Source organism: Mastacembelus armatus, chromosome 11, assembly GCF_900324485.2.
Source record: "Mastacembelus armatus chromosome 11, fMasArm1.2, whole genome shotgun sequence".
NCBI lineage: Eukaryota > Metazoa > Chordata > Actinopteri > Synbranchiformes > Mastacembelidae > Mastacembelus > Mastacembelus armatus.
Window position 1 is genome coordinate 22714753 of NC_046643.1, and position 26589 is coordinate 22741341.

Sequence of the window (26589 nt, forward strand, 5' to 3'; positions counted from 1 at the left end):
TTGTTCCAAAAAACTTTGTGTAGATTGTAACACTAATGATAAATGTCCAAAATGTTGGGAAGCAGTATGATTATTTTTTAGTTACATTTCTGATTAAATAAACCTTTTATACTTTATGCTCATTTACAGTTTATTTAAATACATATTCGTATAGAGTGTGCGGTGCATGGGAGGGCTGTGCAGCTTCAACTTAGACCAAACTTACTGCACTGACTTTGCAAGATTGTCCTGCATGTAAGCAGCCCGTCAGAGAAACAACAAAACACAGTTCTGCTTTAGGAGCTAACGCTTCACTTCAACGCCACATCTTTGTTTATATGTCTAAGTGATGTCACAGTTTTGTAGTAGTGTCTAAATGAGGGTGCATTAACAAAACGTGCACCTGGCAGGTACGCTCTGCTAACAATCCCACAGTGCAACGCGCCGCAGCTGGTTAGTAATTGGTGGTTAGGGCTCATAACCGAGTGAACATTTATTTTATTGATCCAACACTATTTAGTGTAAATGCTGTAGGGAGCAGTCTTTAGGGGACGTGACGTCATGACGCTTACGTCCGGCGGAGCATTTTTAGTGTAACACCTCAACATGAAGCGAGAAGACAGAATCATACCGGTCCGCGAGAACTGCGTTTACACTAGCTGTTACTGGTAAATACTGCGATGCTGCAATATACACACCGAAAAACTACACTATATACTGCACAATCTGCTCCACAGTCTCAGTGTAAGTCTACAACACAGGTGTTTCACCTCAGTCTCCAGATGTTCTGAAATGTGTGTAGTTTCCTGTGAAACGAACCTGTGCAGGTAAAAACTCTCCAGGTAAATGTGATGTGATGTTGGAGCAGCCTCACACCCTGTGGCTGAGGCTAACATTGTTGGCGCAGACAGCACCTGTTGTTGTTGCACCCATAGGTGTCTTTGCGTTCCCTCTCCACCTGGAGAGTCTGCAGACTGAGCTGCTGTTCCATCATTTGAAGACGAGCGTCTTGTTCTTTCCTCCCACAGCCTCATTATCCTCCCTGTGTTCACTCATGAACCAGTGTCAGCTGATTTTATTGATAATTGTTGGCATGAACAGATCAATAAGACTGAAGCTAAGACACAAATAACGATACAAATTTTATAGACTGTCTGCTACATGTTTTATAAACAGGAAGAATATTACTGCTGTCTCTGATCATACAGTAAATGGATCAACACACCACACTTGCTATGTTTTTTGTAATTAATCATCTGTTGATTTAAAACAGAAATTCGCTTTCCAGTGCACACGCAAGGAGGTTTGATCAATAAATCAGTGACATGATCAATCATTATCAATTTTTTTTCCACTTAATTTTCTGTTGATTCATTTGTTTATGTTTCTTATCCCACAGTGAAGAAAATGTCTGGAAACTTTGTGAGTTCGTCCGAATGGAGAGAACTGCACAGCTGGAACAGATGTCTGTGGTTTTCATCTCCAATGAGAACAGAATGGTGAGAACATGACACTGCTGGAACATCTGTCAGGCTCTATCAAACATCTGTGTCTTTGACACACCTGGCAGGTGGTAAAAATCACATTCAGAGATACTCTGCGTTTGTTCTCCCTCAGGTTCCTCTGTGGAAGCAGAAGTCCGGACGTGACAAGCAGCCGGTGATCTGGGTCGGTGATGTGACTGTGGTCCATAGAATTAGTGATGTTATGTTGATAATGATGATGACATCACCTGTGACATCATCATGTGTTTCAGGACTACCACGTCATCCTGATGCAGGTGGGCCACCAGTCGGACTCTCTGGTTTATGATTTGGACTCTGAACTGTCATTTCCCTGCAGCCTGAAACTGTACGCTGCCCAGGCCCTCCGCTCAGACCGCAACATCAAGCCTGAGTACCACAGGTAACACACCTGAACACTGCAGGTAACATGTCGAATCTAAGAAATGTAAATGTTGGAGCAACAGGTGGAGGTCCTAAGCTAAGCGATAAAATAAAGGTCTTAAATAGAGAACAGGTGTTCTCTGCAGTGAACAGTCAGGTTTAGTAACCACAGTGACAGTAAAACCTAATATTTGTACTTTTTTATGGTTTAGTTATAATTGAGTTGTTATAGTTTAGTTAAAATAACAAAAGTTGAGTCAATAAAACTTAATTATGCTCCACAAACATGACGCTGCCTGCTGTTCAATACTGTGTCAGTCATTGCACAAACACACACTGTGGCTCTGGTCTGTTTCCGGAATAAAACCTCAGAACACCTGAGTGTCTGTGGAGGATGTGACATCACAGTGAAGTCTACCTGTCTCCTCTAACAGGAAGTTGCGTGTTGTACCTGCTGACAGCTTCCTGTTGAACTTCGCTTCGGATCGTTCTCACATGAAGAACTCTGATGGTTCTTGGAGGATGCCACCCCCACACTACCCCCCCATACACACTGCAGGTCACATGACACCTCCTGTTAATCTTATCATGTCTGATAATGTATACCATGTGACCTCATGATGACATCATGCTGTGGTGCGTTTCCCCCCAGAGTGTCAGATGAACCTGGATGACTTCATCAGTATGGACCCTGCTGTGGGCTGGGGGACGGTCTTCAGCCTGGACCACTTCCTGCAGAGATACATTGGACACTCTTCATTGTCTCCATCAGCGTCAGTAGCAGCAGCCGCTTCGCCGTAGCTGTTCGGCGTCAGACTGAAGCAGACAGGTCCCCACTTTCTCAGCTCCAGGTGGATTTTCTTCCGAGGTGTGCAGTTTTTGTCTGCCAGCTAACAGAAGGCCTCTGGGTCTGTGTGAGGCCTGACAGGACTTGCAGACCCTGTGCAAACTGAAAACCACTCATCTTCACTTTTACTGTTTCATGCATCTGTGGTCATTCTTTTATATTTTTGTAGTTGTTATAAATTTGTTTTGTGTCTCTTTCAACTTGGCTTCATTAAATGTTTGTGTGCAGATGTCTGTCGGCGTCTGATGATGATCTGGTCTGTTTAGCTCATTTTTCATTCCAAATCTTTTTTTTTTTTTTTGCATGTTTGTCACACTTTGTTTCAGATCATCAAACAAATTTAAATATTAGTCTAAGATAAGTAAAGACATAATGCAGTTTTTAAATGAAGGTTTTTATCATTAAGGGAAAACAAAATCCAAAACTACATGGCCCTGAGTGAAAAAGTGTTTGCCCCCTAAACCTTATAACTGGTTGGACCACCCTTAGCAGCAACAACTGCAATCAAGTGTTTGCGATAACTTGCAATGAGTCTGTTCCAGCGCTGTGGAGGAATTTTGGCCCACTCGTCTTTGCAGAATTGTAATTCAGCCGCATTGGAGGGTTTTTGAGCATGAACCACCTTTTTCAGGTCATGCCTCAGCATCTCAATCGGATTCAGGCCACTCCAAAGTCTTCATTTTGTTTTTTTTCAGCCATTCAGAGGTGGACTTGCTGGTGTGTTTTGGATCATTGTCCTGCTGCAAACACTTTTTCACACAGGGCCATATAGTTTTAGATTTTGTTTTCCCTTAATAAAAACCTTCATTTAAAAACTGCATGATGTGTTTACTTGTGTTATCTAATATTTAAATTTGTTTGATCTGAAACATTAAAGTGTGACAATCATGCAAAAAAATAAGAAACAGGAAGGGGGCCAACACTTTTTCACAACACTGTAAATCACATAGCTGCACTAAATCAAACTCTTAACATGTTTTTCTGGTTCTTCTGGTGCTTCAGTCTGCTCATGTTTCAGGTCTGCCTGGATCTTAGTTTAGTTTTATTCTCTAATTTAAACATTGTCACTAGTTTCCCTTAGATGTCACTTAACATAAAACAGTGAAAATATGGACTTCGACATGAATAAAAACTGAATTAAAACTGTTCGTCCTGCAGTGTGTTGGAGTCACATGTTAATCTTACTGTTCAAAGATGGATTTTAGATTTATGACCTGCTTCATCATCCTTCACCCAGACACTGGACCAGAACCTGGACTAGGTGGCATACAGCGGTATGCCTGCACAGCTTTAGATTATTGGGTCAATGATTTAAGTAAGCTGCAGCAGCAGTTGTTCAAATGTCATTGGAAGTAGCAGCAGCTGGAGACCAGAAGTTTCTGTTTGTCCAGTCTGATGCAAATCCTGAGAGAGGATTGCTGCTTCCCAAATGTCATCCCTGATAAGGGCAGATCAGAGGCAGAATGTCTGTAAAGTTCCCTCTTCAGGTACTTAGTCAGGGCTGTCTCTTACCTGTGTTTTATCTGTCTGATGCCACCTGTACACAAAACTCGATGGTGTGTTCATTTCTGTAAACATTCAGTGGAAAATGTGACCACTGATCTAAAGCTAATGAACACGAAGTGTGGTGCGGTACCCTGACAGCCACACACTGCTGTGCCTGCACAGGAGGGCGAGGGGTCGACCAAACAGCAGCAGATGGACGGTCTGTGTGCTGGGGGGTTGTTGAGTCGAAACAAAGGGAACAACAGCTGAGAGTGAAGCTGCAGCTGCTGTTCACATGGACATCTAAAAACTACATATAACACATTACTACTGTGGAAAACACTTTGTAATAATAATATCAGTCGTAGTTATTTGGCAGGACGTCACATCCTTTCTGTTTCACACAAGTAGAAATAAAAACAAGACATAGTGTTAAGCTGTATTGTGCTTGTGTCAATATAATTTTCTTTTTAACATTTTCATTAATTGGTCTGGTGAAGTTATAGGAAATAATCATAAATGATTTTATATCAACACCGTTTCTGAAGGTTTTAAAATATATCTTTTTCGTGTTGTCGTTCTGTAGGTAAACATTCAGTAATATAAACCAGCAGTCAGTGATTACTTATCAAAATAGTTGATTCATTTTCTGTTAATCCGCTAATTGATGGATCAGGAAACCTTGTTAATTTGGTTGGTTTTCAGATAAAGACCCAAAGTGTGATCATTATTTATAAACACTTTATTTACTGTGTGTGGGAAAACAGAATCTGAACATATGTTCGTTACGTCGCATGGAGGGCGGGGCTTAGCCGCTCACCGCTGCCGGACTGTTGTTGTTCAGCTCGACAAGCTAACTGCTAATTGCTAGCCGCTAACAGCGTCATCAGAGCGGGCTAATCCCTCCCTGATTGTGTTCATTAACGTGGGTTTTCTCTCACTAATCCGGTTAGTTGTTCGGAGCCGGGCTGTATGTCTCAGGTGTTGTGGAGGAGAGCGGACTAGCTAGCTCTGAGCTCCGTTAGCGGCTCTCAGTGTTGTTAGCTTCTGCCTCATTTATCTCTATGGCAGTAGCGGTTAGCCTGGGAGCTACCTTCTGTTTATTTATCCGTTAGCTGTTGTAGTAGTTGTGTTGTTATTTTAATACACGTGGCTTTTCCTTCAAACAGCAGAAACTGACGACATGTTGCTTTAGTGGTTCAGGGCTGACGGCTAATCAGAGCTAACAGCTGCTAGCTCTCTGTCTTTGTTTCCATCAGCAGGTTAGCTTAGTTAGCTCCGTTAGCACAGTGACGCTAACTCATCTGGCAAATCAGTAACGCTGCGTTTGTTGCTGAGACCTGAGACTGATTTCAGAGATTTGATTTGTGGCTGCCATGAAGCTGTCACTGCGCTGACCTTCATCACCACCATCATCATCACAGTGAGCCCGGTGGAGACGTCAGGGTCATTATGGCCCTCAGATCAGGCTGCAGGCGGAGCCGCTCAGCTTGGGTCATCTACCTGTTCGTACTGTCAGGTGAGTTCCCTGAATGGAAAATAAGATATGTCAGTTCCAGCTTCTCGAGTGTGACAATTCGCTGATTTTTTTGTTACATATCACAACAACTGAACAGTTTCCTTATGTGTGATAATTAAGGTAACACTGATGAACTCCATTGGTAACTACTGATAACTGTCTTACAGTTGGACATTTGAAATCTGTCTTGTTTGTGTGATGTTTAGCAGTTTACACACATAGATAATGCAGTTTACGGTTGCAGCTGCTGGGCTGCTACAGTCTTTGTCATTTTTGAACCTTTTCACACAGGAGGGTTTCCCTCAGGGACATTATAGAAAGCTATCCCATCTGTCTGAATTCAGGATTTTCCCAACTCCAATAGCCTAGTAAATAAAACAGCTCCTAGCTTCAATAACCTGTTGGGTATAGGGTTAGCTGCTAATGCTGGTGCACTTACTGATGAGAGTTTAGAGTCCTGATGAAGCTCCACTGCTTATTTTCCCTGCAGCTCAATGTGAGGTGATATTTCATTAAAACATCATAATGTCCTCAGGAGGTTTATTTCAGATGAGGCATTACCTTCACTAAAAAACACAGCTGGGTGTTTGTGTGTGTCTATTTTATGAATTTAAATGAATTTAAATACCTTCTCTTTAAGTGCTTCTTGCTTCATCCTATAAACCATTTGTGGACTCATATTGCAGAATGCACCACTGCTTCTCAGAGGAGCGACAACGTCTATGTGTCAGGAATTTCTAACGGTAAGGTCAGAGCCACACTGATAACACATCAGAAACACGTCAGCCCAAACTAAACATGTACAGTGTGCTAACAGGCCGTGTGTGTTTGTATGTCCAGCATGCGGAGATGTGGCTGAGCTCCTGCGGGCGTCCAGCGGCATCATCACCAGCCCTGGTTGGCCGTTCCAGTATCCAGCCAGACTGAACTGCAGCTGGAACATCAGAGCTCGACCTGGAGACACCATTACCATCAGGTAGCACATATGGGCTGTTTTTACTGTTACAGCACCAGAAGTAGCTAAACAAGTTGCTCTTAGGACACATAGTCATGTTCTTATGAGGGATGTCACAGTACTGAATTTGTTCAGTAACGTTGGTACAGTCAGTACCTTAAAAAAGAGGCTGGTATTTGGTACAATTTTCAATACCACCGGGAAACTTCGAGACAATATCGAGGGCATAAACTTAATTTTTTGTTGGAAGATTAATGTCATGACAACAAGGTATTACTCCTTTTTTGGCTAGTAGAGACAGCAGAGTGACTGCAGTAAACATTAACTGTTTCAATAGAAAGTAGCTAAAACCCTCACAAAAAGTAGATTATATCATATGCAATTTTGCATATTGTATTATATATCAGGATATATAAGTATACATTATATTATATTAATTACTGTTGCCTCACATCAAGAAGGTTCCTGGTTTGAAACCCATCAGGGGCCTTTCTGTGTGGAGTCTGCATGTTCTCCCTGTGCTTGCGTGGGTTTTCTCCAGGTACTCTGGTTTCCTCCCACAGTCCAAAAACATGTATGTCAGGTTGATTGGTGACTCTAAATTGCCCATAGGAGTGAGTGTGAGTGTGTGAGGTTGTTTGTCTCTATGTGGCCCTGTGATGGACTGGGGACCTGTCCAGGGTGGACCCCTGCCTTTCACCCAGAGAGAGCTGGGATAGGCTCCAGCAGATCCCTGGGACCCTGGCTAAGGAAAAAACATGGATATAGAAGATGGATGGATGGATTTTATTAATTACATATTGTATAGTAGAGAGACGAGAGGACAGGTATGTGTCTGAGTGACAGGATGCGGGGCTATGTAGGCACTGCAGCATTGAGTGTGTGGAACCTGTGGTCCGAGGGAGAAACGTGCAGCTAATATCGATGTAGTGATAATGTGGGGGAAAAAATACTGTTTCAAATATTCAAAATGTACTGAAAATGTAATAATTTTGACAACACTAGTCGTTACATAATTTACACATCACATGGATGATATGTACAAAAAATAGTTTTACTTTTTGTGCTTCCTAAACACTCTGAAGAGTGAAAACATCCAACGCTGGGCTCATGTTGTAAACCTAAAGCAGTAACCTAACCCTGGTTCCATAAGAATGTGTCAGCAGAAAGAATTACACTGGTCACTGACAGCAAAAGATACACACACACACACACCTACACACACCTTAACCGATGTAATTTAACAAAAGAGGCAAACTCAGGCTTCAGAACCAGTCTGAGAAGAGGTTACAGGGTTTAGAACCAGCATAGGGTTTTTGGAAAATTTATTGTGGCATAATCAGTGTTCCTTTTTCTCCTTCTGTAGTTTCCAGGACTTTGACCTGCAGGGTTCCCATCGGTGCTCTTCAGACTGGATGTCCATCAGTAGCTATAGGAGCCTAGATGGGCTGCGGGTTTGTGGTTCTTCTCTGCCACCACCATACATCTCCACCCAGGACCACGTCTGGATCCACTTTCACTCTGATGAGAGTTTGACAGGAAAGGGCTTCAGGCTGTCCTACATTACGGGTGAGGATTTCACCACATGGCATAATTTGGGCAACATGATCAACACGTTAAAACTAGTTTTTGCTATACAGAATGGATTAGTTTGAATCAAACACATAAACATAAACAAAGCACATAACCAGTGTTTTCAGAATAAAATGATGGTAAAATGTGGATTAGAGGCTGATGTAAATCCTGATCCATGAAATGTGAGCAGTTTTCTGTTAAAGACTAGCGAGATCCCACAGAATGTCAATGAACTTTTATCACAGATGTCTGGAAGAAGTTTATTGATAACTAATAATAACCAATAATACCTCTTAGGTAAGCCAGAGGTGTCCAGCTGTGATGTGGACCAGTTCCACTGCTCTAATGGGAAGTGCATCCCAGACTGGTGGCGTTGTAACTCCATGGACGAGTGTGGTGACAATTCAGATGAGGAGCTTTGTGTAGACTCGCCCTTCTCCTTTCAGCCCTGCAGTTTGAACCAGTTCCCCTGCTTGTCCCGATATACCCGGATCTACACCTGCCTTCCGCACAGCCTGCGTTGTGATGGCAGCATTGACTGCCAGGTAAACCAGTTCAGTCATTTTCATGTGGTCCAGCACTGATTTAATCCTACTTATCCTGGCTCAACTAAGTGATGTAATAATTTGTCATATTTTTACATGTTTAAGGGAAATCAGTGGATTGTACAAATATTCAGTTGCACAAGGCCTCAAGATACTAAACACTCTTTTAGTGGGGGTGTGCTACCGGGTCCATAGCTTCAGTCCTTGAATTGTTGTCTCTGATCCCTGATGCTTCACACTTGCAAATATTTTGTTCATTAAAATTGAAACAAAACAAGACAAGTGTGGTGGAGCGAAACTCTGAGAACACTTTTTGCCAAGAGTCTGGCAACAGACGTCACTGTCACTGGATCATAACGCTTCTCTAAGTCTGCAAAAACACATAAGGAGAGACAGAATCCACATCAGTCCTTCTGAGTCTGAGGTTCCAGCACCTTGGCAGACTTTCTCAGAGAGGCTGAGCAGTGTGATATCCTGTTAGCTGGAGATCTCCCTCTGTAACTTTGTGTTTTCCAGGATCTGGGTGACGAGATTGACTGTGATGTTCCTACTTGTGGAGAATGGTTGAGGAACTTCTATGGCTCCTTCAGCTCCCCAAACTACCCAGACTTCTACCCTCCAGGAAGTAACTGCACCTGGCTGATTGACACTGGTGACCACAGGAAGGTAACCTTCAACCCCCAACACAAAAAGATGACTCATAGGCTTGATTATGTTTTCCTACCAGTTGCTCTCTGAACTCGTAGTGAAGGTGAAATAACTTGTTCATCTACCCAATCTCTTCATTCTTGTCCTGCAGGTTATTTTAAGGTTTACAGACTTTAAACTCGATGGCACAGGTTACGGCGATTATGTGAAGGTCTATGATGGCCTGGAGGAAAACCCTCGCCGTCTCCTGAGAGTGCTGACTGCCTTTGACTCCAGGGCTCCAGTTGCTGTGGTTTCATCATCAGGTCAGCTTCGAGTCCACTTCTACGCCGATAAGATCAATGCTGCCAGAGGGTTCAACGTCACTTACCAGGTGTGTTTGATTTGTTTAACCTCATTGTCCTGTTTCTGTAATTCTTTAGTCTTATAATGGGTAACCACTACCATATTCTCCAGGCTATAAGTCACTTTTAGCAGAAACAGTATTGTTGAACGGAAGAACTTATGTAAGTCACTGTGGTGTATAGGTTGCATTTCTAAATATACTAATAATCTAAATTAGCCTAGATCAAGATTGGCAGGTTTGTTCACATTGCTCTTATGGTTCTTTACATATTTTAAGGTGGATGGATTCTGCCTGCCCTGGGAGGTTCCCTGTGGGGGGAACTGGGGTTGTTACACTGAGCAGCAGCGCTGTGACGGGTACTGGCACTGTCCTAATGGTCGGGACGAGCTGAACTGTTCTTCGTGTCAGGAGGACGAGTTCCCCTGTTCCAGAAATGGAGCCTGTTACCCTCGATCGGATCGCTGCAACTACCAAAACCGTTGCCCCAATGGTTCTGATGAGAAAAACTGCTTTTTCTGCCAGCCTGGGAACTTCCACTGCAAGGTATGAATTTCTTGTCTCATTCTCATTCTTCTCTTATTTCTTGTTGTACAAGAACTCTCTGCAGACTACCTACTGTGTTTGAACTTTGACCTCTGCAGAATAACCGCTGTGTGTTTGAGTCGTGGGTTTGCGACGCGCAGGACGACTGTGGTGATGGCAGCGATGAAGAGAGCTGTCCCGTCATTGTTCCCACCAGGGTCATAACTGCCGCTGTCATCGGCAGTCTCATCTGTGGCCTCCTATTGGTCATCGCCCTCGGTTGCACCTGCAAACTCTATTCACTGCGCATGTTTGAACGCAGGTGAGGCTGGAGGGACACCTGTGCCTTTTCAGAGAACTTAAATGTCACCCATAACTGACTGCTTTGAACTGTGGGATTCAAGTGCTGTGATTGGTCATTGCAGGTCATTTGAAACCCAACTCTCCAGAGTGGAGGCGGAGCTACTGAGGAGGGAAGCCCCACCCTCTTATGGTCAGCTGATCGCCCAGGGACTGATCCCACCTGTGGAGGATTTCCCAGTGTGCTCTGGGAGCCAGGTACTGATATACGTAAGAACCATAAAGAGATGGTACAATGAGGTCCTCCTCTACTGTTTTTACGTTATTTACATATTTGGATGTCCCACCTTGAGAGAGCAGGGTATTTAAACTGTCCTTGTTGTGATGTCAAACCCAATCATGAAAACAGATACTGAGGAATAAACCTCGCCTCCCGCTCAGCGCTATGCTAACCTCTGAGAGGAGAGGAGGATTTTCATCATTTTCAGCTCTTAAACTCCAGAGTCCAGGGGGTTAATAAAGTGCAGAATTTAAAGAAGTCAAATAGTAGAAACATGTTTGGTGGTTTTATTTTAATTTGTCTCTTTAAGGCGTCTGTCCTGGAAAATCTTCGTCTGGCTGTTCGCTCTCAGCTTGGCTTCACCTCGCTCAGACTCCCTTCCTCGGGTCGTCATAGCAACCTGTGGCGTCGGCTCTTCACCTTCTCAAGGTCTCGGCGGTCCGGTTCTTTGGCTCTGGTTTCTGCTGACCTGGAGGACAGTGCTGGTACTGGGAGCACTGGGAGTTCTGGTTCAGACCTTCTGTCTCCAGACTCGGATGACACAGACACAGAGGGTGAGCGAGGGAGGGAGCGGGGCGTGGGTGCAGTGGGTGGGCCCGTTGCGCCCCTCCCTCAAAAGACCCCACCTTCTACTGCTGTGGAGGCTGTTGTATCCGTGACTACATCTACGATCTCCGTGACCCCGACGCCACCCCCTTCCAGTCCTGTTACTCTCGTAATGTCCAGTCCAGATCCTGAATGTCACAATGACACTCCAGAGCTCCAGACCCAACCAACCTCGACTCTGCAGCGCCTGGCTCAGAACCTGCACCGCCTCGCCAGGAACCTGACCAGAACCACACAGAACCAGCAGAGCCAGACCTGGACCAGTCACAGTCCACTCCGCCAGCTGGAGACAGGAAGGGGTGGGGCCGAGGTTGGCGACCGACAAGGAAGCAGAGAAGAAGAAGACGATGTGGAGCTTTTGATCCCTGTGTCCGACTCTGATTCTTCTTCTTCCTCATCCTCATTTGTCAGTGATGTACGACAACCACTGCTGGAGCCACACCTCACCTCCAGCACAGGCCTTGCCCTTCACCAGCACCGTGGAAACCGTGGTCAAGGAGGGCGGGATGGGCTTTGTGAACACTGTGGCATGGTCCACACGGCGCAGATCCCTGACGCATGTCTGGAGGCCACGGGCAAGATGGAGAGCAGTGACGACGAGCTGCTGCTGCTCTGCTAACACGCTAACCTGCCAGGCTAACATGCTAACAGGCTAACACTTCCGTTATCCCCACAGTTAGCTATCATGCTGCTCTGCTAACAGAGTAAACTGCCGTTTCTTTACCTCAGTTAGCTAACATGCTAACTGGGTGTCTAACACTAATACTACCTGACCCTACACCTCAAATTTCAGCTAGCCAAATGCTAACACTCTAATCTGAACTACATCTAAGCCATAATCTAACACCTGTTAGCACGTTACCTGGACGAGAGGTTAGCGCTTAGCAGGTTATGGGATCTAGTGGTGTCAGAGATGACTGGACCAATCAGAGAGCGAGAGGAGTCATGTCATTGATTGGATATTGGATTCTGATGTTGGTACAACCATGATGCCTCTCCTGTGTTGTTTTCCTGGTCCGTCCGTTAAGATGCTCCCCTCCTGCCTGCAGGTGGATATTCCTGCTTGTGGTACCACTTCCTGAACAAAGATTTCCTGCTTGTTGGTACGACTGAGTCCTGGCAGAACCGATGGTTCCCACGAGAACATTAAACATGGATCTGATCCAGGACTCCTGGTCAGATTCCCACATGTCCCCCTGCTGGTTTTTAGGACTGTTAAGGTCTGCTACGAAGCACCAGTTACACAAATAATGGAAGTATGCAGAATGTTTGGTGCCTTCCCTCTGGAAGAACATTTTACGTTTAGTACAGACTCAAGATTAAACGACCAAACAGTCTTAAATCAAAGATGTTTTTTTCTGAGCAAGATATTGTCAGTAGATAAACCTTCATTGCTGCAACATATACTGACAATAGAGATGCACAACACTGCATGTAACTGTGTATATATCCTGAATATATATACACAGTATCATGTAACTGTGTAACATGTAACTGTGTATATATCCTGAATATATATACACAGTATCATGTAACTGTGTAACATGTAACTGTGTATATATCCTGAATATATATACACAGTTACATGTATATATAGTTGTGCTCATGAATGTATAATTAGAGAAATATAGGCAGTTGTTTTGGAAAATGTAACTGGACATGCAGAACAAGTATCTGCCTTTTTAAAATCATCATGAAAACTGCAATCACTAAAAACATTCAGTCGCCACTTGTTTAGAAAAAGCTTTCTGCGTCATCTTTTACAAAAGACCAGTGTTTCTCAAGTGGTGCCAGGGCTGTTTACATTTCTGAGCACCATATATACCTGATTATTGAGTTTTGAGTAATCATGTGCTTCAGCAGCAGTGTGAGGTCACAGGATTGATTCATGTCCTGGTTATCATTTTTGCACATTTCAGTTAATATCGACAGTAAAGCACAACACCACAAAAGTCAATTTCAGTGATCATTCTTAATCTGCTTCCTGTTTGGTTCCCTGGTGCCGGATGTTTCTGCCAGTTCAGGTCTCTGGCTGGTCGTGAAGGGAAGGCACGGTCCTGAACCAGCTTCTTGTCAAAAACACAGAGGGCCTAGAGCTGTGACAGTTTGCAGGCCCCCAGTAATCAAGGAAAACTTGTAAAGACCTGGAAGCCTAAACGACTGATGCATCTGTATGTGAAAGCTTAGAGGTCACATATTCAAAATAAGCTACAGATGCTGCAGGAGTCTGATTCTGGGACTTTGTGTCTAAAGTTCAGAGTTTGAGGAGGTTTTTTTTCAGTCTGGATCAGGAGTGTTTCAGCTGAAGTTTTATGTTGGAGAAGATGCATCAGAACCAGACCAGGATCATGTAGTCCAGTCTGAAGGGTCCACAGTCAGAGGTCTGCATTGTAAACTTTTAAATTCTGATTTTGGAACAAATGTGACAAGGCTGAACTCCTCCAGACTGAATCTACTGCTGCTCCTCTCCCCCCAGCCTGAAGCCATTCAAACGGACCTGTCTGTATGTATGACCTTTGTTACAGTTTTTGGTACTCAGACCTTGGGTGAGTGTGACTGTGTATATTTATTATTATTAATATGCCTATTATTATTATTATAGTGTTGAGTTGCTGTTGTGTAGCTGTTTTCTGACCTGCATGATTCAAGTTGTTTGGTGTTTTTGTTTGAGCCTGTCAAGTGAAAACCTGTTAAACTGCACTAAAGATTAAAGTTCACATTTCAGTCTGGACGCTTCTGTTTATTCGTTATGTTTCTGTCAGTTTCAGGGTTTTATTTGCAGTTTCCTTCTTCAGTGAGAACCACAGCCTCTGTTCAGTGTTTTCATGGAGAAACCTGGTGTTAGGTGTTAACAGAACATGGATGTGCCTCCCTCTGCTGGACACACTACAGACCTGCAGAGCTTCTCAACCTGAGGCTCTGGACCCAATGGAGGACACTGGTGTGGTCTGTCACATTTCTGTGCCTTTCATCAGGTTGTCTTTTTACCTATTAACCAAGTGTTTTCTTTAGAAACCTCCAACCCCTGAAACCTTTAAAACGTCATTAGGGCATAAAAATATATTAGAATAATTTGTCACAATCTTTAGTTTGGATGGCAAAAAAATTAACCTGGAGATAAAGTCATCCTGCATCACTTGGAAAAATAAGGATTAGAATTGGAGACCTTTGTAATTTACAGACTCGGGCAGTCTAGGCCTAAAGTGAATCAAAATGAGGCAGCAGAGGTCGGTTTATCGAAAAACCACAGAGGCGTTCAGGAACCGGACAGGATGTGATTTACAGCAGCAAACCTGAAATTTGTATTTCGGACAGTATTTCGAAGCAGCCGGTCTGGTCAGCCTGTCGGACCCGTTCCTCCTCCAGTCCAGCAGGGGTCGCTGTTCGCTTCGCTACTTCGCTCTCTCACGGCGAAGCGTCGTCGACGCGGAACTCGGGGCCAGTGTTTACCTCCCCGCGGCCGCCTTTGTTCGCCGGACGCTGAAAGTGCGCAGAAAAGCGGGACGATGTGCGCCGTGCGGCTGCTGCGGGTGTCGGTCCACGAGCGGATCAGCGCGGCCGCCGAAGACTTCCTGCTGCAGGCGGAGAAAGGAGGAGCGGCGGCGGAGATCCCGGCGCTGAGAGCGCTGCTCACCGAGCGGCTGACGGCGGCCGCGGAGGAGATCGTCGCTCTGCTGGAGGAGACCGTGGCGGAGTACGAGGGCCGGGTGGAGCGGTCCGAGCGGGAGGTCTGCCGCCAGAGGAGGCTGCTCGATGCCGTGCTGAAGCCCGAGGTCCGGCTGCACAGAGCAGGTCAGTCCCCGCTCCCCGGACCCAGCACACACAGCGACTCACTTCCGCTCTACTCCAAAATAAAAGCCCGGGCTGCAAGATAGAGCTAGATAAAGTTTTCAGGCCAGAACAGTCGCACCAGCATCCGCACTGGTGCATGATGGTGGGACGCAGGTGACCAGTGGTGCCAAAGGTGAGTGATGGTCGGTGTATGTGGATTTAATAACGAGCCCCGTTAACGCAGCAGTGACAACATAACGTTTATATTTTTAAAGCAACAGTTTCCTTTGTAGAGTCCGTCAGTCTCAGTTTCTCTGTGGAATCAACAATTCACAAGATTCACTTTAAAAAATCTGTTCAATGTTTCATAAAACCATGAATTAAGGCATTTATCAAATAGTTAAAAATAATGAGTAAATAGGAGGAAAGCAGTTCTTAATCTTATTTTCATTTCAATGAAGGATTTTGGAAATTGAGGGTTTTCAAGCTGTGTTTTCCAGTTTGATAAAAAAGGCAAATGTGGGTATTTACAGAACACCCACTGTTTGATTTCAGGGCTGATGGATATTTTTCAGGCAAACACACTGAAGTGAAGGCGGAGGGAGAGCTCTCCATTCACGATAAGCACAGACACATTTTGATGAAATAAACAAATATCATGTTAATATCAATCAGATCTAATTATTGGTGTTCAAAATAAGTGAAGACAGAGAAAGTTCCTTGTTACTGTATAGACGTGTTTGAATTTTAGTTATAGATGCAGATTTTTCTGGGCCATCCAAGCCTTGAATTGCTTCACCTGTCAGTTAATTGACACTGGTCACATTTCTCTGAACAGGTTGTGTTGTTCTCCAGAGGTGGTTCCTGTTTAAGTTTTTTATTAATATGCAGAAATGCAGGGATAGAACAACATCAGCACAAACCAGGTTTGATAACCCACCAGATAAACATCCTGGTTCTGGTACAGGTATCCTAAATATGCTGAAGGGGGCAAATCTTTTATTCTGTGTAAATCAGTTAGTTTGTAGTCACTAATTTAAATTCATCAAGTGTTGTGTCTCCTCAGAGCTATTGCAGTTGGTGAACCTGAAGCAGGCAAATCTCCAGCCTCCAGACCCTGCAGACCTTAGCCAGACTGAACCAGGGCAAATTGACAGCAATGCTTCCTGGTCACCAATGTCTAGATCCCCCTCGCCCATTGACCAGCCGCCAGCCTCACCGAACATCTCCGTCACCCACAGTGATGATGACCCAGACAGCGACTGGACCGAACAGAGTCAGATTGTCAGTCCTCCAAGGAAAAAGAAGAGAGGCCGTCCGCCTCTCAGCCTAAGACACAAACGGAAACGGTTGCCTCCGTCTCAGAGTTTTAGCTGTTATGTGTGTGGACGTGCTCTGCAGGGAAAAGGCTTTCTGCTCAAACACGTCCTGCAGGTCTGTGCCAAAAACCTTGACCACCGCTGCGGGTTCTGTGCCGAGCGTCTTAACTCAGCTGATGACCTGAAGGCACATCTGCAATCACACCAGGAGAGGAGTAAAACCTGTCCCTTCTGCAAGAAGACCTTCCAGTCAATCTTGGCGCAGGAGCTGCATGTCCGGCTGCACACTGGCGAGAAACCATACAGCTGTGACGTGTGTGGCAAGAAGTTCAGCCAGAAGGGAAACCTGACGTCACACATGCGCGTCCACGCGGCAGAGAAACCCTTCAAATGTAAAGAATGCAGTCGTGCCTTCTGCCACATGACGTCTTTAGAGCGGCACATGCAGGAGCACAGTGCCGAGATTGTTCACACATGCAGCATCTGCAATCAGGAGTTCAGGAAGCAACACAGCCTACGACGACACATGGAGACTCATCAAGACTCTACTCACAAGCCGAAGAGATATCGCAGCTCAGCACCATCCTATGTGTGCAAAGTATGCGGAGAAACCTTTGACAGGAAGACCTTCTTAGTGAAACATGTGGATACTCACCTGCAGGACCCGGCCTGCTGCTGCGGACTCTGTGGACACCAGTACGAGTCTGCCACCAGCCTTGCCAATCACGTGCGGTCCCATCGCGAGGTCACCAACACCTGTGACATCTGCGGGAAATGCTTCCCAGCTCATGCAGCCCTCCTGATGCACCTGAGAATCCACACTGGAGAGAAACCATATAATTGCAAGTTCTGTGGAAAGGCCTTCAACCAGAGCGGCAACCTGAAGACGCACCTGAAGATCCATACAGGTGAGAGGGCGTTCTCCTGCAGCATCTGTGGAAAGGGCTTCACACAAAAACAGACTCTGGACACTCATGTCCGCTTCCATAACAAAGAGAGACGCTACCTGTGCCAGGTCTGTGGGAAGGGCTTCATGCAGGACGTGGACCTGAAGAGACATATACTGATCCACACAGGAGAGAAACCTTACAGATGCAGGGTCTGTGGAAAGAGCTTCCAGGCCAAACGTTCACTCAATGGACACCTCAAAGTCCACACAGCAGGGGAGGACGAGACTAGATCACTGGATAAGGATTCAGAACTGCAGAGGATGGACAGCTTCTACTCAAGATTCGTCCAGCTGTAGAGGACCAGCCTGCTGATTTTGCTCTACTGTCAACTCATAAAGCTAGACTCAAACCAACAAACTTAAACTTTGTGTTTCAGTTTCACACGTCAGTAAAAGTAACATTTCTGCTCCCAGTTAGTACTAAGTATCAGGCTTCAGGTGCAGTATTCCATCTATCCATCTATCCATCTATCCATCCATCCATCCATCTATCATCTGTACCCCCTTATTCCTAACCAGGGTCCCAGGGATCTGCTGGAGCCTATCCCAGCTCTCTTTGGGTGGAAGGCAGGGGTACACCCTAGACAGGTCCCCAGTCCATCACAGGGCCACATAGAGACAAACAAAGACAAACAACCACACACACTGGGGCAGTATTCATAAACATAAAATTCCTGGAACTGTGGGCGTTTCCCAAAAATTCCCTTAAATTTAAGCGTAGATAAAAATTATTCATGAGTCATCCTCACTTTGAAAGAGCTCTAACTCTAAAGGGCTCAGGAGTTTCTTAAGCAGAGATTAGAAAATGCTGGAAAGACAAAGAGGGAGAAGCAATGTGCTGGAAACTGAATGACTGAGTTAATCAAACGTTACAGCTCCTGCAAGAATAATGTTGATCTTATTACAGATGCTCTCACACCTGTTACTGACTACTTTTACTACTTATGAGGTGCTGAACGTTGGCAGCAAATATCTGCTGAGTGTTGAGTGTTTTTAACTGAAAGGCCCAAAATGAGCAGGTTTCAGTTGATCAACAATCACAGTTCATTGTTTATCATAACTGATGGAAAATCAAAGATTTGAGGTTTTGCACTGTGATGCCTCCGTGTTTTCTCGTACTAAGATAATGTGAAAATATTTTTAAGTTTTCATGCAGTTAGTTCCCAGAGAAAATAATTAGCCCTAATCAGATTCATACTGGAATGTTTATAATAAACATAAACAAATTGACTCATTTTTCTCTGGAAGCAGAACACTAATAAACATTTGTGCTTTGGCACAAAAATGTGGTTTTTAAAGAATTGTGATCAGTGCACAGACCCATGCTTCATTCTGGTCCTGGACTTCTGCATTCAGCATTTTTATTTTATTACATGAGAAAAAGGACAAAGTTTAAGTCTCCACAGGCTCTGATGTATGAGTTTATTACCGATTCTTCTACTGATTATTTTCTGGACTAAACTGACGTTAGCTCTGTGAAATGGTTATCCTGCAGAAGATCTGGTCTGGTCAGACTCAGAGTCAGGCTGATGGATGTTCTGTTGTTTCACAGAATTACTGACTCCAGACTAAAGATTGAATCAGTTCCTTGTTCAGACTTTCATTCACACAATCACAGTAGTGGTTTTATCACAGATAATTGTTTTGTTTCTGACTAATCAGCTGTTTTCTCTGCAAACACTACAATACCCATGAGTCTCCTCTGCTGTGGCCAGAGTCAGCAATAAAATCGTTACCATGGTTACTGTGACTGATTTTACCTGTAGTTTTCTGATGGTGGTAAAATAACTAATAATACTAATTGGCATTTTGGTGAAGTAACGATTGTTTTTAATTGATTATTTTATTCAAGTGTTTTGTTTAATATGACACAGTGTAGTTCTGTGTGTTTGTGGAGTCTCATAAATAAAAAAACTATGTACAGGAAGAAAAGTAGTAGTACCACCGTATAGTACAAGTACCTTATGTATTTAAAACCTTACCAAAGTATTGTCAGGAAGAGTACAAGGCTCTATATACACATTTACAGTACAGCTTATACTGCACATGTAACTAAATCAAATGAAAATACTACGGTATTAAATGGCTTCATGAACAGTACACGCTCAGTACCTTCCCATTTCGATTGATCAATACTTTAGCTGTTTGTGTATCGATACTATTATCAGTGGTGCTGCTGCAGGATTGTCAGTCCGACTGGTGGCTCCGGTCCGGCAGGGGGCAGACTCCGGCTCTTTCCGCTCGGTGTGACCCGATGACCCGGAACAGTCCCGGGATGTTTTCCTTCCTGTTAGCCGGCGGACGGAACGCTGTCCCCGCATGTCTCTGGTCCCAGTTCCTCCGCGCTGCGCGCTCCGGGCGCTGATGGAGGCGGTGTCGGAGCAGTTGAGGCGGGTCCGGGAGGACGTCCTGGGGCTGCTGGAGAAGCGGAGTGCCGGATCCGCATCCCGCGGAGGCCGCTTGCTGCACCTGCTGCGGCTGCTCCTCACCGAGCGGCTGGCGGCAGCGGCGGAGCGGATCGTCGGGCTGGTGGAGCGGGAGGTGGAGGGGTACCGGCGGCAGCTGGAGCGGCAGAGCCGGCTGCTGGAAGCCGTGCTGAGCCCGGTGGTCCGACTGAACCGGACAGGTGAGCTCCACCCTCAGACTGTTGCCAGGTAACCAGAGGTCAGGTTGAAGTTCACCTGTGGGAACCTCGGAATCAAGATTCAATAATCAGAAGAATTGATTGATGACGTGTGTTGACAAGCCTGTGGTTACTTCTTCTGTCTAAAGAAACCAGGTCTCACTGTGTTGGAAGCTCTGAGCTCAGGCCAGTTTTTCAGATCCAGGGCCCGGCTTTGTGGACCCTTTGCTCCGACAGGGTTAAATGCCCTCGGATTTATCATTTTATTTATTTATTCGGGTAATAAATGAGCTCATCACGGGACTTTTCTCCCTACATGTGGGTTTCTGTTCTTCCATTGATTGTTGTATTTGCTTTCAAAGTGAATAAATAAATTCATGTTAATACTCTGTCTCTAAATATAAAATAACTACTGTTCTAGTCCAGACACGTCAGAAGAAAATCAGGTTCACACAGTCTTGAATTAAAACAGTCCAATTTTAGAAAACAGGATGACTCTGAATCAGCCTCCACCTGCAACAATCCTGATAGTTTGGTTCCGGCCTTGGAACATTGTTGGGTCCCACGTCCCCGCGTCATTTCCTCTTGTCTTTCTGTCGTCAACAAAATCCAAATGTCTAAATGTGAAGCTCACAGGTTCATGTGGGGGAAGAGTTGAAATGTGTGTTTGCAGCTCAGGATGAACCGATTCATCTTAACTTTTATTTTCCTTGCAGACTCCGTCAGCTCACCCACTGTCTGCCATGATGAAAACCAGGCCCCGCGGTCCAAGGTCGTCCACATCGCCACAGCTCCTCCCAGCCCCGCTTCCTCAGTCAGCGTCGACGACCTGAGGGGAAGCGACAAGTCCTCCATCAGCAAACACAGAGACACGGCAGCGCCCGATGGAAGACGGTGGTGTAGCGGTCGGACACAGCGAGAGGCGTCATCCCGCCGGGCCACAACTCACCGCTGCGTCATATGTAGAAAAACTTTCCGCCACAGAGGGAACCTGGTAAAGCATGTGGAAACACACTCAGACAACCCAGAGAATCTCTGTGGAGTGTGTGGACAATATCTGAAGTGTATGGACGGTTTGTTGGACCATCTCAGGTCTCACAGAGAAAGCGCCAGTGAGAAGTGTGAGATCTGTGGGAAGTTGTTTCAGAACATGGAGACGCACATGAGGAGTCACACAGGAGTCAAACCATTCGGCTGCGATGTCTGCGGAAGAAGTTTTCCCCGACCTGGGGCGCTTAGGAGACACAAGAAGATCCACAGCAGGTGTGCCGTCGATGTCTGCCCAGTCTGTGGACTAACCTTCCCCCAAAACAAGCTACTCCAGGATCATCTGAAGATCCATGAAGACAACAATAGAGACCAGAGGGAAGAGGAAGAGAAATCAGTGAATGACAAAAGGCGGGACTCTGGACCGGCCTCGCTTTGCTGCAGAGTCTGCGGTGATTCCTTCCACAGTCGAGGCTTCTTGAGGAAACACGCTGAGATGCACTGCAGGGAGTCTCAGACCATATGTGGTGTCTGTGGACAGCAGGTGGACTCACCTGACAGTCTGCTGACTCACCTGCAGTGTCACAGAGAGACCAGCGGAACCTGCAGCATCTGCAAGAAGAGTTTCCAAAACATGGAGACCCACATGCGAAGCCACACAGGGATCAAACCATACCCCTGTAGCGTCTGCAACAAAAGCTTCCCCCGACCTGGAGCGCTGAGGCGCCACAAGAAGATCCACAGTGGGGAGCGACCATACACCTGCCAGCACTGTGGGAAGTCCTTCATTGAGAGCAGTGCCTTAAAGACTCACAGCAGAAGTCATTCATGGGAGATCTACGGGGGCAAGGACCCCAAGCCTCCAGCGGACTCTCAGAACCATAAGTCTGAGACAGAGATGAGTCTGACTGAAAATGATAAGTTGACTCAGACTTCTAAGTGTTGTAAGGTCTGTGGGGAATCTTTTCAGAGTAAAGGCAGTTTGAGGAAACATGCTAAGATTCACACAGCAGAACCTGTGTGCGGTGTCTGCGGTGAAAGCGTACCACCATCAGAGACCCTGACAGACCACCTCCAGACTCACAGAGATGTCGGTAAAATCTGCCACATCTGTGGTAAAACATACCAGAATATTGAGACTCACATGAGGAGTCACACTGGTGTCAAACCGTACCAGTGCAGCATCTGCAGTAAATCCTTTCCACGACCTGGTGCTCTGCGACGCCACAAGAGGATTCATAGCGGGGAGCGACCGTACATCTGTGAGTTCTGCGGGAAGACATTTATTGATAATGGCGCCCTAACGACACACATCAGGAACCACACTGGAGAAAAACCAGTCCATCGCGTGTCCTGTGAGACCTGTGGGAAGAGCCTGGCATCAGTCCACGTCCTGGAGGTCCACAAGAGGATCCACACCGGCGAGAAGCCGTTCCAATGCCGCATTTGTGGGAAAGCCTTCAGGCAGGTGGGAGGGCTGAACGCACACATGCTGACCCACACTGGCGAGAAGCCGTTCAGCTGCAGTCTTTGCTACAAGAGCTTCAGCACCAAAGGGTACCTGGAAACCCATATCCGCTTCCACAAGAAGGAGCGAGCATTCAGCTGCCACCTGTGTTGGAAGGCGTTTGTCACCAAGAACGACCTGAAGAAACACCTGCTGACCCACTCCGGAGAGAAGCCCTATAGTTGCCGGATCTGCGGGAAGAGCTACCAGGAGAAACGCTCGCGAGACGTCCACATGAAGGTCCACCAGGATGTTTGCACCAGCAAACAGCCAGTCAGCAGGGACGATGGTGTGCAGCCAGACTTCATTCAGCTCTAGAGTTCAGACCAGTGCTCATACTGGAAATCTGCTGCAGTGGTTCTTTCACCAGCAGGCACACACAACTGTTTCAAAAATAAAATCCATTATCAAGACAATAAAATAAATTGTTCCTTACCTTTCAAATATTTCACAGTTCAGCACAAATTTTGTTTTTATTGCAAAATTTCAGAAAATTAAAATAATATTTTCCAACATTCGCTGTTTAAAAAAAAAAAAAAAAGACAGGTTGTGAAATCAGAAAAGTGGTTAAATCACCACGATTATTTTTGTGCCGCCTGAATAACTAAACTGTTAAACATTCCTTAAAATTTTTTCTTCATTCAAATAAAGTCACACAATAATTTATTATTATATCATATATTAAATTCACAAGTCTCAGACGCGTGACTATGAAAGGATGCAGCTGGGCATGATGGGAAACACCTGGCTCTCACCTGAGTAAACGAAAATCATTTGAAAAGTTCAGTTCTTTGTTTTTATTTTTCCTTCTGAAGTTTGTTTCACTGCCAGAACAAGCATTATTTTACAGACATTTCACGTGGTTCTACAATATGAATGAGTCCTAAAACATCTGCACAGATGTTTCAGCCCTGACAGTGTGAATAAGCAACAGATACATACTTTGATTAACGTATATGTTGTTTTTATGTAAACATGTCTTCTCGGAGTCACGTGACAGGCAGGTGGGACTTTCAGAATAAAAGGAATCATGTAAGGAGTTCTCGCGTTTCATGAGCTCCTTCATGTCCGTGTAACGTTTACTGTTTTACCGATACATGAGATGCTGGTCAGTTTACCGACTGTTTTACTGACTGTTTACCGGAGTTCTCTCCGTCCCGTACCAGGTCGTTTCCCCGGTGCTTTTATTGTGACGACTTCCTGTCTGCCGCTGCCTCAGAGTACGGAACTTGACTTGTTGTGGTCGGGCCTACAGGAACCGCTGTCACGGACGGTCTCCAGCCGGTACCGACATGCTGAAGCTCGACACGTTGCGGCAGTTCGTGGACCAGCGCCTCAACGCGGCTACTGACGACATTTTCCGGCGTTTTGCTGGAACGATCGCCGAATACGAGCACGAGGTTTTCCGGTTAAAACAGGAGGTCGACCGGCAGAGGAGGCTGCTGGACTCTGCGGGGGGACCGGGGGACGGGCCGAGGATCGAGCCGGAACACGAGCCGGGGGATGGAGCCGCAGGTTCTGTCGTTTGTTGGTTTGAGAAACAAAATGCCGGTGGCGGTGACGTAGCGTTTTTCCCGCCAGACGTCGCTTCTGTGGTTCAGACAAACTTTGACCAGTAAAACCAGTTTTAGTTTAATGCTCAAGCCAGTAAGTTCGAGTCAGTAAAAATGAACTGAAATCAAAAGCCAGAAATAATTTACTTAAGTACAAAAATATCTTCTTGAATATTTCTGCGCTTCAGAGCTGGAAGTACTGCAGTAAAAGTACTCAGGTACCGTCACCCTCATGTAGTAAAAGTATTTGTGCAGTAAAATGACTGTTTGCACTGTACAAATCTGTGTGTCCCCAAGGTGTTCTCCAGGTGTTCACAGAAGAGCGTCAGGGCAGGGGGCGGGGCTTCTGTCGGCACATTAAAAGGGAGAAGCGCGGAGATTCAGGACCTGAGGACTCCAACACCAAGTTCCCACCAAATCCTGATTGGCTGATGGAGAGGCCTGAAACAGGCCGCAGTCCTCCAGCCAATCAAATCCAGTTCTGCTCAGAGGATGCGGAGCTTTTGCCTGTCAAACATAAACAGGAAGTGGCTGGGTGTCACATGATGCTGGAAGCTGCGGCCCGAGTAGAGCTCAGCTCCCAGCGCAAAGGTTGGTGCACACCTTTTTCCACAGGTGAAAACTTGCTGAGAGCAAGAATTTAAAACTGAGAGACCAACTGTCTGAGTGACATTTATTGTTTTATCATTGATGACGTCATGTTTAAGGAGACACTGAGCCTCATGGTCTTCATCAGAGACTGTTTTTATCTCCCAGGTGTTCCTCAGGTTTTCACCACAGAAGAAGAGCAGCAGGTGATGGGGCAGTGCTTCAGGCTTCACATTAAACAGGAGGAGGGTGGGGCTTCAAGGTCAGAGGTGACTGAGCCCAAGGTCACACTGAATCCTGAATGGGTGATGGACAGTAACAGTGATGATGAGGGAGGTTCGTCCAGTCTTTCCCAGTCTCAGAGAAAAGAGGAGATTCTCCCCAACCCCTCAGACCTTCACGTGAGACCAGAACCAGGAGGCGCCTGCAGATCTCCAGATCGAAATAGAGACTTCATTGTTCAGTCAGAGACATCTACTGAGGACAGTGACAATTCTCAGTCTGAACCCGGTCTCAAGATGTCTTGGACTCGACCTCCTGTGGACCAGAAGCTGCTGGTCTGCGGCAGCTGTGATCGAGAGTTCAGCTCAAAGCGAACTCTGAGGAAACACATCAGACAAAACACAGTTCTGGACCAGGACCAGTTGTTGTGCAGCCTTCGCAGACAAAGAGCTCCCTTCCAGAGTCCTGCTAAGTCCTACAGCTGCAGAGTCTGTGGGAGTTCCTTCTATACACAGGGAATTCTGGTGCGGCACGCTGAGAACCACTGCAAGGAGCCTGAGAACCAGTGTGGGGCCTGCGGGGACTATCTGGAGTCAACTGAGACACTCAGAAACCACCTGCGGTCCCACAAAGAGCTGGGTAGCACCTGCGATGTGTGTGGGAAGAAGTGCAGCTCAATCAGGAGGATGGAAATCCACAAACGAGTCCACACTGGGGAGAAACCTTACCATTGTGGGTTCTGTAGTCGGGACTTCAGCAGGAAAGAGAGTCTGGAGAGACATCTGAAGGTCCACAGTGGGGACAGACCACACCACTGTGGACTTTGCAGGAGGACGTTCACCAGGAGGGAGTACCTGGTCCACCACCTTAAGATGAGCCACAGTGAGAGACCAGGGCTGCCTGAAGGGACGAAGCAGTTCAGTATGATGTTGTGAAACATGTTGGAACAGAAAACAGAACTTCAGCTGGTGGCGATAAATATTTTCACGATTTGGTGTCAAGTTGTTGATCAACAGCTTCATTGATTAATCTGCGATTTATTAGGACAGATTGTGATGAATCTTACTGAAGGTGCTGACCCAGTGCAACACTGGGACAAAAGAGAGTCAAACACACAGACCTTGTTCTGTGCAAGAACCTGAGTTAGTCTGAGCCTCAAATGAGGCTTCAGCTGTCCCACTAAGTTAATGTGACTTTGTACGTTTCCATTTCAGTTTCAAACCTTCACTTTTTAAAATACATTTCTTATAAAACAGTTTGTTAGGAACACTCCAAGACAGGTGGGGTTTCTGCAACATACTGATGTCTGTAGTGAAACATGGAGTGGGAACATCTGCTGTGAGTTTTTAATATTAAATTGCATTATATCAAACACGAGTGTGATTTTGGTTGAACGTTTTAAAGAGTTAATCAGTTGAACCTATTTAGTCAGTTTTAGTTCTTAGTGTTTAGCAGCTTGCTGTTCCACAAAGTCAGTTTAGTGTAAACGCAACAGTTTTCAGATCCAAAAACAAAGATGATTTTAACTGTGAAGCTTTTCTTCAACAAACCATTTTTTTGTTGAGTTTTCCTTAGAC

The 26589-nt window shown here is 45.6% G+C and overlaps 5 protein-coding genes across 6 annotated transcripts; all 5 read left to right on the top strand.

The window, feature by feature from the left end:
- The first annotated feature begins 558 nt into the window (after positions 1-558).
- ntaq1 (N-terminal glutamine amidase 1) lies at positions 559-2945 on the top strand. Its single transcript, XM_026300033.1, has 6 exons — positions 559-647; positions 1379-1478; positions 1597-1647; positions 1736-1884; positions 2300-2424; positions 2518-2945. The coding sequence occupies exons 1-6, from the start codon at positions 586-588 to the stop codon at positions 2664-2666; spliced, it is 636 nt and encodes a 211-aa protein (XP_026155818.1). The 5' UTR covers positions 559-585; the 3' UTR covers positions 2667-2945.
- Positions 2946-5008: 2063 nt separating this feature from the next.
- On the top strand, positions 5009-13019 carry lrp12 (low density lipoprotein receptor-related protein 12). The gene is made up of 11 exons (XM_026299993.2): positions 5009-5716; positions 6403-6459; positions 6557-6692; positions 8038-8240; positions 8544-8791; positions 9308-9457; positions 9591-9812; positions 10062-10328; positions 10427-10629; positions 10733-10865; positions 11198-13019. The coding sequence occupies exons 1-11, from the start codon at positions 5650-5652 to the stop codon at positions 12110-12112; spliced, it is 2601 nt and encodes an 866-aa protein (XP_026155778.1). The 5' UTR covers positions 5009-5649; the 3' UTR covers positions 12113-13019.
- Positions 13020-14918: 1899 nt separating this feature from the next.
- Positions 14919-19463, top strand: LOC113126143 (zinc finger protein OZF-like). Of its 2 annotated transcripts, none has more exons than XM_026300000.2 (2): positions 14919-15285; positions 16331-19463. In XM_026300000.2, the coding sequence occupies exons 1-2, from the start codon at positions 15000-15002 to the stop codon at positions 17827-17829; spliced, it is 1785 nt and encodes a 594-aa protein (XP_026155785.1). In that variant the 5' UTR covers positions 14919-14999; the 3' UTR covers positions 17830-19463. The 2 variants fall into 2 exon arrangements, with proteins under 2 accessions (XP_026155785.1, XP_026155786.1); XM_026300001.2 differs by lacking the exon at positions 14919-15285 and adding an exon at positions 16032-16231.
- A 352-nt stretch (positions 19464-19815) lies between these two features.
- On the top strand, positions 19816-23141 carry LOC113126140 (oocyte zinc finger protein XlCOF6-like). Its single transcript, XM_026299994.2, has 2 exons — positions 19816-20158; positions 20872-23141. The coding sequence occupies exons 1-2, from the start codon at positions 19852-19854 to the stop codon at positions 22965-22967; spliced, it is 2403 nt and encodes an 800-aa protein (XP_026155779.1). The 5' UTR covers positions 19816-19851; the 3' UTR covers positions 22968-23141.
- Positions 23142-23844: 703 nt separating this feature from the next.
- On the top strand, positions 23845-26389 carry LOC113125876 (zinc finger protein 768-like). Its single transcript, XM_026299467.2, has 3 exons — positions 23845-24164; positions 24500-24793; positions 24959-26389. Exons 1-3 carry the CDS (start codon positions 23942-23944, stop codon positions 25945-25947), a joined length of 1506 nt encoding a protein of 501 aa, XP_026155252.1. The 5' UTR covers positions 23845-23941; the 3' UTR covers positions 25948-26389.
- Positions 26390-26589: the final 200 nt, after the last annotated feature.

Bases quoted from the DNA above. Each gene is read 5' to 3' on its own strand.
- lrp12 (XM_026299993.2), top strand. From the start codon at position 5,650: ATGGCCCTCAGATCAGGCTGCAGGCGGAGCCGCTCAGCTTGGGTCATC. The intron at 8,241-8,543 runs GTGAGGATTTCA...AATACCTCTTAG, and splicing joins CAGGCTGTCCTACATTACGG to GTAAGCCAGAGGTGTCCAGC. The intron at 9,458-9,590 runs GTAACCTTCAAC...CTTGTCCTGCAG, and splicing joins ACACTGGTGACCACAGGAAG to GTTATTTTAAGGTTTACAGA.
- LOC113126143 (XM_026300000.2), top strand. From the start codon at position 15,000: ATGTGCGCCGTGCGGCTGCTGCGGGTGTCGGTCCACGAGCGGATCAGC. The intron at 15,286-16,330 runs GTCAGTCCCCGC...GTGTCTCCTCAG, and splicing joins GGTCCGGCTGCACAGAGCAG to AGCTATTGCAGTTGGTGAAC.
- LOC113126140 (XM_026299994.2), top strand. From the start codon at position 19,852: ATGTCTCTGGTCCCAGTTCCTCCGCGCTGCGCGCTCCGGGCGCTGATG. The intron at 20,159-20,871 runs GTGAGCTCCACC...TTTTCCTTGCAG, and splicing joins GGTCCGACTGAACCGGACAG to ACTCCGTCAGCTCACCCACT.
- LOC113125876 (XM_026299467.2), top strand. From the start codon at position 23,942: ATGCTGAAGCTCGACACGTTGCGGCAGTTCGTGGACCAGCGCCTCAAC. The intron at 24,165-24,499 runs GTTCTGTCGTTT...TGTGTCCCCAAG, and splicing joins GCCGGGGGATGGAGCCGCAG to GTGTTCTCCAGGTGTTCACA. The intron at 24,794-24,958 runs GTTGGTGCACAC...TTTATCTCCCAG, and splicing joins GCTCAGCTCCCAGCGCAAAG to GTGTTCCTCAGGTTTTCACC.
- ntaq1 (XM_026300033.1), top strand. From the start codon at position 586: ATGAAGCGAGAAGACAGAATCATACCGGTCCGCGAGAACTGCGTTTAC. The intron at 648-1,378 runs GTAAATACTGCG...CTTATCCCACAG, and splicing joins GTTTACACTAGCTGTTACTG to TGAAGAAAATGTCTGGAAAC. The intron at 1,885-2,299 runs GTAACACACCTG...CTCCTCTAACAG, and splicing joins ATCAAGCCTGAGTACCACAG to GAAGTTGCGTGTTGTACCTG.